Source organism: Patiria miniata, unplaced genomic scaffold, assembly GCF_015706575.1.
Source record: "Patiria miniata isolate m_02_andy unplaced genomic scaffold, ASM1570657v1 HiC_scaffold_5, whole genome shotgun sequence".
NCBI classification, from domain to species: domain Eukaryota; kingdom Metazoa; phylum Echinodermata; class Asteroidea; order Valvatida; family Asterinidae; genus Patiria; species Patiria miniata.
Genome location: NW_024037072.1, coordinates 27,587,478 through 27,601,569, shown reverse-complemented (window position 1 = coordinate 27,601,569; position 14,092 = coordinate 27,587,478). Strand labels below are relative to the sequence as shown.

The 14,092-nt window shown below is 43.0% G+C and overlaps 3 protein-coding genes across 4 annotated transcripts in view; 2 read left to right on the top strand and 1 right to left on the bottom strand.

Annotated features, from left to right (window-relative positions):
• Positions 1–446: 446 nt before the first annotated feature.
• Positions 447–5,108, top strand: LOC119740512 (trans-L-3-hydroxyproline dehydratase-like). Its single transcript, XM_038215849.1, is given in 4 exon segments — positions 447–1,050; positions 2,260–2,558; positions 4,171–4,306; positions 4,309–5,108. Coding segments are annotated over 4 exon segments (1,074 nt in total). The 5' UTR covers positions 447–536; the 3' UTR covers positions 4,434–5,108.
• A 4,120-nt stretch (positions 5,109–9,228) lies between these two features.
• LOC119740513 (2-amino-1-hydroxyethylphosphonate dioxygenase (glycine-forming)-like) lies at positions 9,229–14,083 on the bottom strand. 2 transcript variants are annotated; one of them, XM_038215850.1, is made up of 3 exons: positions 13,806–14,083; positions 12,201–12,426; positions 9,229–10,782 (listed from the first exon to the last, which is right to left on the bottom strand). In XM_038215850.1, the coding sequence occupies exons 1-3, from the start codon at positions 14,040–14,042 to the stop codon at positions 10,571–10,573; spliced, it is 675 nt and encodes a 224-aa protein (XP_038071778.1). In that variant the 5' UTR covers positions 14,043–14,083; the 3' UTR covers positions 9,229–10,570. The 2 variants fall into 2 exon arrangements, with proteins under 2 accessions (XP_038071778.1, XP_038071780.1); XM_038215852.1 differs by having other exon boundaries at positions 13,863–14,080.
• LOC119740510 (insulin-like receptor) overlaps positions 12,826–14,092 on the top strand; it is a 75,710-nt gene continuing 74,443 nt past the window's right edge. Inside the window, exon 1 of the mRNA XM_038215845.1 lies at positions 12,826–13,147. The gene's annotated coding sequence lies outside the window, so the exon portion shown is untranslated. The remainder of the gene's footprint in view (positions 13,148–14,092) is intronic.

The window sequence follows — 14,092 nt, the reverse complement described above, 5'->3', positions numbered from 1 at the left end:
AAATCGGGATGTTTTGAACGAATTATATGATTTTTTTTTACCGAAAAGGTATTTATGAATGGGAATAAATATGTACTCCGTCGGTATTTATCACTCTGTTTAATACCACTTAGAGTCTGGGTGCTGATAATTACCCTCGCCTCCGGCTCGGGTAATTATCAGCACCCAGACTCTAAGTGGTATTAAACAGAGTGATAAAAACCTCCAGAGCACACATTTATTCCCTTATTAATTTCCTTGGCTGAAATTCGGACTTATATAATCCCTTTTCTAAAACTCTTCCATTTGCGACGGATCAACCCACCTTGGAAATTCCTTGTTTTTGAGTAAAATCCATATATCTATTTCGTGAAAGCCTTGTGGAGACCTATTCATCCATAGAAATTGCCTTGTGGAGACCGACAATGTTTTGTTCCCTATTGTGTGCGTGTCTCCACGTCACAAGGATACACATTTGAGCACACCAGTCGGCCACGTGCCGCCACGGCCATGTACCTTGAGCGCGCCATACCCATATCCGCCACGCGCGTAGTTTTATGTACTACGATCGTCCAAGCAAGATGTCTTCAGCTCCGGAGGTAAAATCACTTTCCAACGAAATTAAATTGAGAACTATCGAAATGCACACCGCTGGTGAGCCTCTTCGAGTCGTAGTATCGGGCTACCCAGAATTCGAGGGGAAAACTATCTTAGAAAAGCGTCGGTTTGCGCGAGAAAAGTTGGACCACCTTCGCAAAATGTTGATGTTTGAACCGCGAGGCCACTACGATATGTACGGGGCGATCCTGGTAGAACCTGACGTACCGGGCGCCGATCTCGCCGTACTGTTTACCCACAATGAGGGCTACAGCACAATGTGTGGTCACGGAGTCATTGCCCTGGGCAGATATGCTGTAGATCATGGGGTGGTTGTGCCAAAGCATCCAGAGACCGAGGTAGGCGTGCAGTGTCCTTGTGGTCTGGTCAAGGCATTCGTGGAGTACGACGAGGAGAGGAAGAAGACCGGTCAAGTGAGATTCCACAGCGTGCCTGCATTTGCGTTTGCACTTGGTAAATGATGAAGTAGGCCTATGGGCCTATGCCTAAATTCTGTTGATTTCTTGAAAATAAATAAACTTGCATGTTGCATTCTAATCTTTGCAAGGGTAGGTGGTGGGGGGGGGGGGGGGGGTGAGGTGGAGGCAGGGGGTATTACATATTTCTGATAATCTGTCAGATTTAGCATTATTTGCGAAATGTTTTAATGCACTTGGTGTCTTTGTTCGGCATGTTCTTAATTCCTTCTGACCCCTGGTAGTTTTGCAGAACATCCTGCAAGTGCAACATGAAAACTAATACCCCTCCCCCAAAAAAAACCCAATCAAATAAAAAATCGTCCGATCCCCCCCCCACCCTGACCCCCCCCCCCAACGCCAACCCCCGCCCCCCCCCCCCCCCCCCCCCCCCCCCCCCACCCCACCACCCCACCCCCCCACCATGCCAGGACTCCACCACCCCACCCCTGCATACAAGCCTGCAGAGTGGGAGTGCAATGGAGCATGACGCGTGCGCACTGGCAATCAACCGTGACTAGTATGAGGTGGATAGTTGAGGTGCCGGTATGCCAGGTGTTCTGCAATTGTGCTGACCCTTTGTACCTCCACCATCCAATTGTACTGAAAGGTAAGCACAATAGGTGGGCATGGACATCCAGACACTTCTAAAATATCCCTATCTTGTTCTTCGAATGATTTTCTTGAAACCAGATGTTTCTTGTGTCTGGACTCGGGAGTGCTGAAATTAAGAGTTGCATGCAAATGATAGAGCATCGATTGACTTGAAGCACCTCCTGCACCTGTTTCAGAATACTCCTTCACAGGGCTGCAAACTTGAGTGAGAGCTGAGAGTGAGAATTCGATGGAGCTTGATCAGAACTATTGCGAGCGGTGGCGCGAAATCCTAGCGGCCTAGGGTTCAGGTCCCACTCAAGGGCCCTGGAAAATTTTGGATTCTAGACGCTTTGTGCCATCTGAGGCAATATCTGACCACATTTACCAATTGTTTGAACAAAAGATCATCATTTAGGCCTTAACGTCATTTTTGAGTTTGAAATCAATTATTAATTTTTTTTTTTTAGTGTGAGAAATCCTGTGTGGGCATAAGAGCGTAAGAATAACCTGAAATGCGGGAGTCTCACACTGTGAGAGTTGGAAGGCCTGCCTTCATAAATTCACTGCTCTGAGCTAATCCAACATCCTTTTGACACTTAATTTTTCTTAGATACTGAAGTGAATGTGGAGGGATACGGCAAACTCAAAGTTGACATCGGTTATGGCGGTGCCTTCTACGCCTTCATCTCGGCGCAAGAGTTTGGTCTAGATGTCAGGAAGAGTGGTGTCCAGGATATCGTGAAGGCTGCTACTGCCGTCAGCAATGCTGTCAAGGCCCAGGTTCCCATCAAGCATCCTGACAGCGACGGGAATGACCTGGACTTCTTGTATGGTGTCATTGTGACTGACGGGCAGGATGCATGGAGTGACCAGCCTACTGCTAATATATGCGTCTTTGCTGATGCAGCGGTAATAATACATGCTTTTCATTGAGCCACAAAGCGTTTGCCTGAAATATTCCACTTTTCAAATTTGCACTTGACATCCGTTGTAAAGTGTCTTAATGATCCATCCTGCATGGTTTGAGCTACAGAGGAACACAAATTAGTGCATCTGAAGCAGCCCCCCATAAAAAGTTCGCGCCCCCCAGTCGCCCCCCACTGAAAATTTGTCATCCTGAGAAAGCACTGCTATATGAGTTACCATGATTAGCTGGAAGAACATAAAGTCCTTTTTTTCTGCGATTTTGTGCATATTTTTTACCCAAACTTTTTGCAAATGGATGTTTATTGTAACGTCCCTTGGAAAGCGAATAGCTGTAGTTATTGTGTAATGTTGCCATGAGATACATTTTGAACAGCGCCCCTATGGGAAGATGGTGTCCAGCCCCCGGCCCCTCCCCCCTCACTAGTTGATTTTACGGAGGGCAGTTGTCCGGTGAAAAAACCCTGTCTACCTTTCAGGACGGATGAAATTTGTTGGGCGCCCCCCCCCCCCCCATTGTAACCTCAAGCCCCCCTCCCCCAGAGTTGTAACGAGTCACTGATTTTTGTGACTCGAGTCGAGTCATTTTAAAGAAGTGACTCAAGTCGAGTCGAGTCATTAGGTCAACAAGGTCGAGTCGAGTCGAGTCGAGTCGCAGTGTGTGGTCGAGTCGAGTTGAGTCGAGTCAACTATTTAGCTCGAGTCAATTTGATTCACAAATATTTGAACACTATACAATAAATACAATAACAAGCAACAAACACAAGAGAGAAAGTCATTTTCTTTTGTTTTTTTATTTGAAATTCGGGCTACTACATGTGGTGACACCACATTTGACATTGACCGTCATGACCGTATCCCAGATCCTATGCAGTTCTACTTTCTGAGAAAAAAATAGGCCTATATCAAGTATTCAAGTTACAACTTTTTTTATGCTAAAGTATGAAACGTTTGGACCAAGCCCTTAATTCATGTTCTTGGACAATGCACAAGTTGGCTTATTACTTACTGTCTTGCAAATATTTTTCGCAAATAAGTTTTGCTTTTATTTTTGGGACTCGAGTCTTATTAGCCTTCCTCGAGTCGAGTCGAGTCATTCTGATGAGGGACTGGAGTCGAGTCGAGTCATTTGCTCGCAGTGACTCGAGTCGAGTCATTTACCCGTCGGGACTCGAGTCGAGTCGAGTCGAGTCGCCAAAAAATGTGACTCGAGTCGGACTTGAGTCGAGTCATTGACTCGAGTCATTACAACTCTGCCCTCCCCTCACGCAAATAAGTGTGATACTTCACTAATATGTGACGTCTAAAGAGTAGAAAACAATTACACACCAAACTGAGGTACATCGCCTCCTTAACAAACTGGTAATTTCGTACATCATTTGGTCGAATGTATGTTGGATTTTACAGAATTGCCCATATGCCAACAACATTCTCAGAAATTTCATCAAGGAAAAGATGAATTCCTATTTCAGCAGCCAAGTTTGAGGCATCAAGTCCAATATCAAAATAGTACTCTTCAGTTATTGATACAGTTTGTGGAACTATATTTGGAATTGTCACACAAGATTTACTCCCTGCTCTGTAACGCCTCTCGCAGGTGGATCGCAGCCCCTGTGGGTCTGGTGTGACAGCCCGCATTGCCCTGCAGCATGCCAGAGGCCTGATAGCCCTTCAGCAGAGCCGTAGTTTTGAAAGCGGCGTCACCGGTACCCGGTTCACCGGTAAGGCCATCAAGACGACAAATGTGGCTCCGTAGACGCAGTCATTGTGGAAGTCGCAGGAAGAGCAAACTACACTGGGGAGGCAACCTTTACTGTGGAGGACGACGACCCAGTTGGATGTGGGTTTTTACTCAGGTAGATCAAGAACACAATGGAGGCTATAAGGCCGCCGGCTTGCAGTTTACATGCAGCTATGGAAGTGGCTGAGGCCACTCCCCATAGCGGTGTGCCATTATCAGCCGTGGCCAAGTAATTCAGACTAGCGGGATGCCGCGCTTTGCGCGGCACCCGCTAGATGGGTGGAGTTGACTGTTTCGTAATAATTACTGTATACAATGAAATCTCGATAATTTAAACTCTAATAACTCCAAGCAACTGTTAAGTCAAATAAAGAATCAGACCCTCTGCTGCACGCGAGCCTATTTGGACTCGCCATCAGTCTCGCCTAAGTTGTATTTGCGTTTAGCAACGTGCGCGCACATAATGTTTCCTGCGGAGATTGTGCGAGGGTCCAGGACATATTGTCAATATAGGGGAAGGGGCTAGCTAGGGTGAAGGGTGCTAGTCGAAACGCCCAATTTCCGTAAAACCCGTCAACCATGTCACCAATATTTCCGGGGATGGGGAGAAATATTTCCAGGGACGGGGAGAAATGGTTTTTGTTATAGAGGGGAGATGGTGATATTGAAATCACTGATATTGCGGAGGTTTATGTTTGTGCTGGGATTCATACCGTTTAAATGTTGTTTTAAATTGCGCGCCGATTAGGAAGGTCTTGCTGTCAACAGTTGAATGAAATTAAGTATTTATTGCCGACCGATTGTCTCATGCGATGTCTCATTATATAAAGCTCATAAATAATGTTGTGCTAGAATATTGTCCAGTCAATTTGAACATTGATTTGTCAAGGTGCCAAACCATTAAGGACGTATACACCAACTGTACAAATAGGTTATTTAGATGAAACGCGGTTTGATCTTGGCCTATACAACATCGTATCCATCGTTCTCACTACAGAGGAGAGGAGGGGGCAGCCAGTGGGGGTGGGGGTTGGATATTGTGTGGGCGTCGCCAGGATTTTTTCTAGAGGGGGCAAAACATATTTTGGCCCAAAAAAATCCTGTTTTTATCAACACATTCTCGATTTATCAGTTTTAGAAGGGGGGCAGGGACATTTTGCCCCCCCCCCCCAACCCATTAAATTCACACCACTATGACTTCGCGCCTCTTTTTTTTTTTTTTTTTTTTTTGCAACACCCATGCCTATTTATGTTACACCTGTGAATGGTCACATATTATATTTCCGGGGAAGTGGGCAACAATTTATATTTGTTATGGTGAAGGGGGTGTTTCTTATTAAAGTAGAAGTTAATGTCATTATAGCAGTTGGTGTTTTTATTATGGTGATGGGGTTGTACAGCAAAGTATTGTAACACTTTTATTTGCAGAAGAGAGTAAAACTAAAAGAAAGGACATATTGGAGCACTTCATAATTATGTCAAGCACCACATGTTAAATGTATTTATTACAAAACTGTGAAGCATGCACTGGAGCATGCTTGGAGCATGGTTGGAGCTGGTCATGTGATGGGGGGGTCATCGAGAGTCCTGTGTAAATGAGTTAGAAAGAAAAGAATAACGACTAATTAAGGTGAAGAAAACTTGTAAAAAAAATACATCGGCTAACAATAGCTCTTTATCCTGCTTGGGTTCATGTCTGTTGTCAAGTCATTTGATTTTCTGCCAGAGTGTATTCTCTAAGATCCACTATTCTAACTGTGTTGGTTTCAGGTTTTAGTCTTTGCCTGTATTTTTTGGTATTTGGCCTGAGGTTTGAACTTGATCACGTCTTTAATTTTGATTTGAGGGTTTCTTTATTAAGTTGGTTATTGGTCTTTGATTCGCAGTAAATTAATTTTGTTTTGCCTATGACTTATGAGTATGAAAGTCATTTCTTTAAAGGAAGTTTTACGTATGATTTGCCGTGTTCTAAGATTACCACAAAGATAGCCTAGGCCTAAAACAAACTAAAGCAAAATCCAAAAATAAACTACAATTTACAAACAAAGCCCAATTGTGAAATCAAGAGTTGGCAAAGTTCTACAAACATGTTCGGGTACATGTTCCAAGTGAGGCCTGTATTTATGGAGGTCATGCAGTAAATTGGCCACATTAAGCCTAGTAAGTTAACCCACGGCCAAACTCTCGATGTCCGAGGCCTCCCCCCGTAAGTACAACCCTCCCCGTACAACCACAACCCTCCCCGTACAACCCTCCCCGTACTCACAAACTCACAGTCACACTTTTCACAAACAACAATGCTTCTCATTGCCAGTGGCGTTCGAAAGAATACCACTTTTCACAAACAACAATACATATCATAAATGAGACTTACCGTTCAAAGAGAAAACTGGAGCAAGGAACAGATACATCAACCATGTCAACAACGCTGTGCTGAAGAAATGTGGGGCATGCAAGTTGCATGCGCTGCATGCTCAGCGCTCATACGAACGTATACGTGGCACGTCAATATTCATCCGGCCCATACGCTGCATGCTCTCGTAACGAACGTATACGTGTACGATGGGGCACGTCAATTATCCGGCCCCATACGCAAGATGGCCGGCGCGGCCCAATGGGGAAGGGAATTATGGGAAATAGGGTGGAAATAGCCGGGCCCCGTTCCGCATCCCCCGCGGCCAACGGGCGCGGGCGGGACGGGAGACCGGTCGGGAAAATGGCAGCGCCCTCCAATCATTTTCGTGATTGTAGTATAGATGTGGATAATATGTGCATATATTAAGGGAATAACAGTGCGAGGAGCCGGTCTTCACTGCGTGATAATGACCGGGTTTGGGGGTGACCGCTGTTAATGGACCGAGACGCAGTCGAGGTCCATTAACAGCGGTCATTATCACGCAGTGAAGACCGAATCCTCTCACTGTTAATCCCATTAATAAATACCTTTTTAACGAAATAAACAGTTAAAATGCTCCAATTTTGTGACTTTTTTCGGCCATATTTCCAGATTTTTTTGTGTTCATGTTCATTGGCCATATTTTAACTTATGCGTGGCACCCTGTCTCTTCGATAAGCGTTGTTATATACACCAACAGCCGGGCCCAGGCTGTGCTGGACATTGCTGGACAACATCTTCATTGCGTACGCGTACGACGTCCAGGGTTTGGACTTCTACTAGTGCCGTAGCGAAACAAAATATTTACAACAATGTTTTCATATTTTTACCTGATGGAGGAAGCTGAAATTTCGTTTACACACTCCTCGTGTCCAGAATTACAAAGATGCTTGGTTTAGGAAAGGTAAATATGTCGTTGGGCGAAGTGTTTAAACAAAATAAATCGTAGATCTACGCTTTCGTCATAAACATCCTCAGTATATCAGATACTGCACTGCTGTATGTAGCTTGAGTAACTCCAGCTGACATGCTCCATATTCATTCACATGTGAATGAATATGGAGCATGTCAGCTGGAGTTACTCAAGCTATGCTGTATGTACATGTACGATGTCCAGCCGTTTTAAAACTTCCTTACGCGTGCGCACACCCATAGCAACTGTGTTGCGTACGCGCGCGTCAGTAGTGGTTGAGCGCATGTGCAGTGCGTATTGTTACAAGCTACCGTATGAATGTTGTAAATTTGGCCAATCATTGCCTTCCATGGGGCTGGATCAATGCTGGTTCAGGGGCCATTTTTTTCGCTTGTTCTTTAAAGCCGGTCCATTATCACCGTTAATGCCCGGCCACGTGATCGAGTCTCGACCAATCAGAAACCATCAACTCTCCAAGGTATTTATTAATCGCTTTTATAAGATGGAATTTTGCGCTTTGTTAACAATTGTAATTCTTTGAATCTTGTCGCCCCCCAAAAAAATAATACAAAAATTTATCAGTGATGCAGCAATAAAATTTGACAAGTTGCTGGCAAGAGCATTGCGCATAATAATTTTTTTATATTTCATTGATTCAAATCTGTGAAAGAATATGTACTGAATCTAAATTTACAAAATCTTTGGCTAAAAAGTGTGCTGTAAACAAAGTGAATAGGAATTTGTTCAAAGCCGCTGAAGTTTTTTAGGAAATGTAAAAACTACCCTTTTTTATGGCACCACTAACGACTAGTCACCAAGAAAACTTGAAATACAGGACTAGGCTCTTTAGGTGATTTTTGTGTGGCTCTTATTGAACTTGGATTTTCTTTCAATATGTAGGCCGGCTTTCAGAAAGTGAAAACGTTTTAAATGTTTTAAATCGGATGGCCAAAAGTGGAGATATTTTATGGGTAAAAATGCAGTACATAATCTTATTATATTCTTTATGTAGCTGTGGCACACTGTCCATGTTCAACTAACCAATAAGTGAATGCCACATGACGTCATCTACACTGACACAGTGCGGCGCGATCTGTTCCGCACTTGATTGAGTCACGCTGGATTTCCACAATCTTTTCAGTACTCGAAACATTGATCCGAAACTATATATTTCCGTTGGCTGGTAGACATCAGAATATCATGAACCTTTCTGAAATGAGGCTCAAAAATCATCGCACCAAATATTGTTTCAATCTGTGAGGGTCGGGTCCAAAGTCGTGTTGAATTGACACGGAATGACCAAAGTGCAGATGACCCCGATGACCGTGGGTTCACACACAAACAGGTATACGCACTGTGAACGGAGCCCCTCTTTGCATTTTTAGCGATATCTTCAGAACTGACTGTCAAATTTATTAGATTTTTGGTTAGTATATTCCCAAGATATCAGGATTTATGACAGGTAAATTTCATTTTTGTAACCTGTGTCGTTTTTGAGTTACGATTTTATAAATTTGGCCGTCGTGTCGAGGCTGTTGTGTTTGTCTACAGGGAAAAGTCATGTGACAAAAAAGCCCAAGCGGATAAATACTACAAATAACACTACTTATTGTTCTAGTTTCTTTTTTGAAACTCAGTGACCATGTTTATTATAAATATTCTGACAAATTCGCAGCTAGTGTGTCTGCATTCAAAGCGACAATTACTCTAACAAAATTAAAGATGCTCTGCATATGTATGTATTCACTATTGTGGGATAAGACATAAGAATAATTAATTTTCATAAATAATGTGACAATTTCAGGTTTTTTAAAAAGAATTAATAAAAAAACCCAGTTTAATGGTACTGGTACTATATTCAGTGTTATTTCATTTTTATAAATAAAATCTGCACCTGATGGGTGAAGTTTTAAAAAATAGTAACATTCCAAGATTTGGCAGTTTTATAATTCACCTAAATTCATTTAAATGTATTGTGTGTCTTACTGTATATGTTTATCTTTACATTTTTCTAAGCCTCATATTGAATTACATGTATAAAAATAATTATTCTACTTACAATTTTACTGAATTTTAAACGAATTCATGGGTTTTAACTTGACAAGCTCAACAGAATTCACACGATCATTCACAATCATCACTGGTAAATAAAGAAGTTACCCGTATACGCTACCCGCTTTTGAAAAGATTGGATCTGGAATTTGAATCTTGAATTTGTATGGGTTAATGTCCTGTTCGTGTTATGAATTGACCAATCAGCATTGAAGTTTCAAGTTCGTTAGACAATATCCCACTGATGTTGCTATGGGACCAGCCAATCAGCTTAAGGAGATGATATTCAGTATTGACTGTTTTTGAGCGGTAAACTTGCTTCCTGATAACATGAAGAAGGCAACAAGGCTATTAGTGAACGACAGTCAATATTTGTTCTATATTTAACAAATTCATAACACCTCATTCAAAGATTCTGCACGGTTTTAAAGAGATCTGATCGAACTTGAAGTTGAAACTAATACAGACTTATGTTTCATTTTCCAAAGAAATGGAATATTCACTTGTTCTTTTTCCAAACTTCCTCTTGATGAGTAAGATTTGAGGCTTTGCATGGTGAAGATACTGACGAATGAAAGGTTTGCGGAAACACCATTTCAGAATAATTTCTCAAACTAAGAGAATGGTTTTGAAAAGAGCCAGAGGTATAAACTCGATGTTCTGGTCAGTATGCTCTGACCGTCTTCAGGATGAAAGTTTTTGATGAAAGTTTGCACACAACTTTCAATCTACAAGTACACACTTGCAGACCTCTGGTTGCTTATGGTAAAATACTATTCAGAATGCGACTGCCAAAAGTGTTCTTTTTTTAATGCAAGGTAAGATTAGGGAATACCATGTGACACACCCCAGCCAATCAAGAGACAGAATCTATGGGTGAGGTATGATATGGTTCATTATGCTGCATTCGTTAGGAGGAACTGCCTACACATTTCCCGATACCTCTGCAGCGGCTCAATCTGGACGGTAGGGTCCTTGGCTTGCTCATCCCATTGTCGCATCTTGAGTATGGCAGCTAGCTGCGGCTCAGCTTCAAATAACTCCGCCTCCTGTGCGGTCATCGGTCCTCCCTGATGTACCAGGGTCTTCTTGCTGGCATCGGAGAGTCCTGAGAGCAAATCAAGGTCAAACAGGATGTACTGAGAGCAAAGGATCAATGGAAAGAAGACAACAAATCACAGACAGTGATGTGTCAATTGAAAATACAGTATGACAGTGGCACCCGATTTCAGGAAGCGCTGCGATGCGTCGCAGACGCGTCGTATAATCCATTTCACGAAAGTTGCGATGTGTTGAACGCTTCGTAAGTTCCTTGACAATGGCTTAAAACACGTCGCAAGCTACGACGTGTCTAGTGGTCTTCGCAAAATAAGAAGAGTCCGTTTTAGCCAGTTTTGTGCCATAAACATCACATAAAAGAGATAATACCGAGGCAATGTGTGTAAAGTTGTAAATAGAAAATTCATTAAATAATTATGAATTAGCCTGGAATATTGCAGTTGAAATTTCAAAGTAGCTGCACAGTCCACTGAGAGCTCGTTTTCCTTTAAAATTGCATCGCATGGCCGCCATTTCGTCCTACGTTTTTGTTGAATACCAGACGACTATTTACTGTATGCTGACTTAATACATAAAACAGTCACCAAATTGTGCTATATATACACATACGACGTGTCGCACTTACGACGTGTTTTGTGAAATGGACCCCAGGACACTGCGACGCATCGTATCCCTACGACGCGTCGCAGCTGCGACGCGTCGTAGGGATACGATGCGTCGCAGTGCTGCGATGCATCGTAAGTTACAATGAGTTTTGTGAAATCGGCCATTCTGTTTTGCTTCATTGGTCAATCTTACTGAAGGTGACAGTGCAAAGAAATGTGTACATCTTTGTTCTGTCAGTTGAGTTTTAAGCTGTTCTTTTGTTATATTTTATGTACAGTGAAATCTCGGTAAGTCAAACCTCAAGGGAACAGGTTCCAAATTTGACTTATAAGCAGAGTTTTGAGTTAAGCAGGGTTGTATATCATTGTTATACTTCTAAAGGGAATGGAATCTTTGTTTGACTTAACAGTTGTTTTGGGTTATCAGAGATTGACTTATTGAGATTTCACTGTATTATATAAATAACATATAGCTGGAATTGTACAAAATAATTGGCCTTTCGGCTGATTTTGACGGATGTAGTCTAGTCCATCACAAGTCCCTGCAAGTCCATCACAAGTCCTCCAGTCCCAATTCAAATCACAAGCTATTCAAATGAGCTTTGACAGAGGCATTCCTTTGTTGTTGTTCATCCACTGTTACTTGTGACTGGACTTGTGATGGCTTGCAACTACATCCCTCCCCATGACATACAAATTGAGATGGAACAGAGATCAATGACATTGACACATCCACCTGAGAAGTGGCCATCCCACGGAAGGTGTTAATTTCAATCTAGTTGCAATGCACGAAAGGATTACCCAAGCTTATCCACGCTGCACAAAAATGTCAACCCGTATGCTTCTCACCACCTGTACTTACTGTCATAGTATCCTTTCTCTTTGTACACGAGGTAGCGTTTGGCATCCACGTGCCCCTTGGAGAACACACTGACGGAGCGTGGGATGCCAAGGTTCTCTAAGAATTCCTGGCCGATGATTTCATGTCCTGTTACTCCTAGATTTACCCCATCTGTCTCCATGCGCCTAGCCTCCTGCTGCCTACCAACCAAGTGCCCAATGTCATGGAAGAGTGCTCCAAGAACAACCTAAACACAAATTAATATGTTTATAAGGTCAAGTAAAAAATATGATTTCTAGTTCGGGCTTTTTGAACAAAGAAAGGAGGAGGCCCTTCCCCCCCCCCCCAAGATGCCGGATTTTCCATGTTTTTATCTATTTTCTCCACTCTACCAGATTTTTAACTTAGTAAGATAAGATAAAGGTTTACAGTAGCACCATGTGACAAATCTCTTTTGTGAGGTCCTGAAAAGAACCGGGGAAACTCAAGTACTCAACAAGTCAAACAGTATGAACGTGTTCTACATAACCCCTGAGGACTGACACACAAAGGGAGAACAACAGATCCTTATAGTCCTCGGGAGTTGGCTCTTTCGTTGGAAACGGTCCTCTGTAGTAAGTTTGTGTGCTTTATAGTCTATGGGAGAGTGTTATATTACAGGGACAAAGGGAAACACAAAGCATTGTCCTCGAGAATATAGTAAAACAAGAGGGCATGCTCTGCCCGTCACCAGGAGACTGCAGGGATTTCCAACGGTGAAGGGAGGTTATATGGTGTGACTGGAAGCAATGAAACACACGAAGGATGCGATGTTGAGCAGGGGATGCTGGCTGATCAGTGGGGCATGTCTGATGGAGTCCATGCTGAAGCTGGGGATGCATGAAAGATCAGTGAGGCGTATCAGTGTGGAGGAAGGGAGTGGAGGGGAAGGTTGCCAAGGGTATAGGGGACCCATGAGGCTGACTAAGGTAGGGGAACTAAGTTGACCTTGGAGACCCATTGGACTGAGAGGTGAGAATGGGGCGCCAAATGTCACTGATGGAGAAGCCGCGTCTGAAAGTTCTGTGTCGTGCTTGATTTTGAACTTGCATACATAGCTACAATTTTATGGGAAACAAAAAAGATCAAATAAATTGCAAACGTAATACCCCCCCCAAAAAAGAGGTGGGTGGGAAAAAGGAATAAGGCAAGGACAAGAAGCTTGAATTTTTTTTAAAAATTTATCTATGTTCTGAGAATTTGCAAATTAAGACATTGACACTGACAGCATTCAGAATACCCCTTGCAAATTGGCGAATTAGGCATGTAGTTCAACACTATTTCTGTATACTAATCAGGCTAATCAGAAAGTGCTGCCTTTTTCAGATGTCTAATTTTCGTGAAATTTTCATGTTGAAATTTTGATACGCAAACGTGTGCAAACCATGGAGGTAGTGCAAACGAAGTTCGACATGTTTTTGTACATGGTGGAAGTTACTCTACGTGGAGCCTCATAGTTCTAGGAGTAGGTGGAAGTGTGGCCTTTATTTACGGAGGTAGTCCAGTAAATTGGCCACATTTATGGGGCTAATCTTGCCCTTGACGTTAATTTCAAGGCTAACAAATAGTAACAGCGAACAACCCTACGGCCGGGCTCGATCGCTCCGTGTGTGTGTGGTTTAACTGCGCTGCCCCGCCTCCTACCGGGACTGGGCCGCCTTCTTGTTCCGCAAGCATTGCACACTGCACCATGTGCTCAGTCTGGGTGACATGTTCTCCTTGGTAGTCTGAGGAGCCATAGCGCTCGAACAGGCTGAAGATTGCTTGGATTGTCTCGTCCACGGCCACATCCATGACACAACTATTACTCGAACAACGTGACATTAAACGAGAAGTAAAATGTAAATAAAGGTCATATGATATGTCACGTGCAG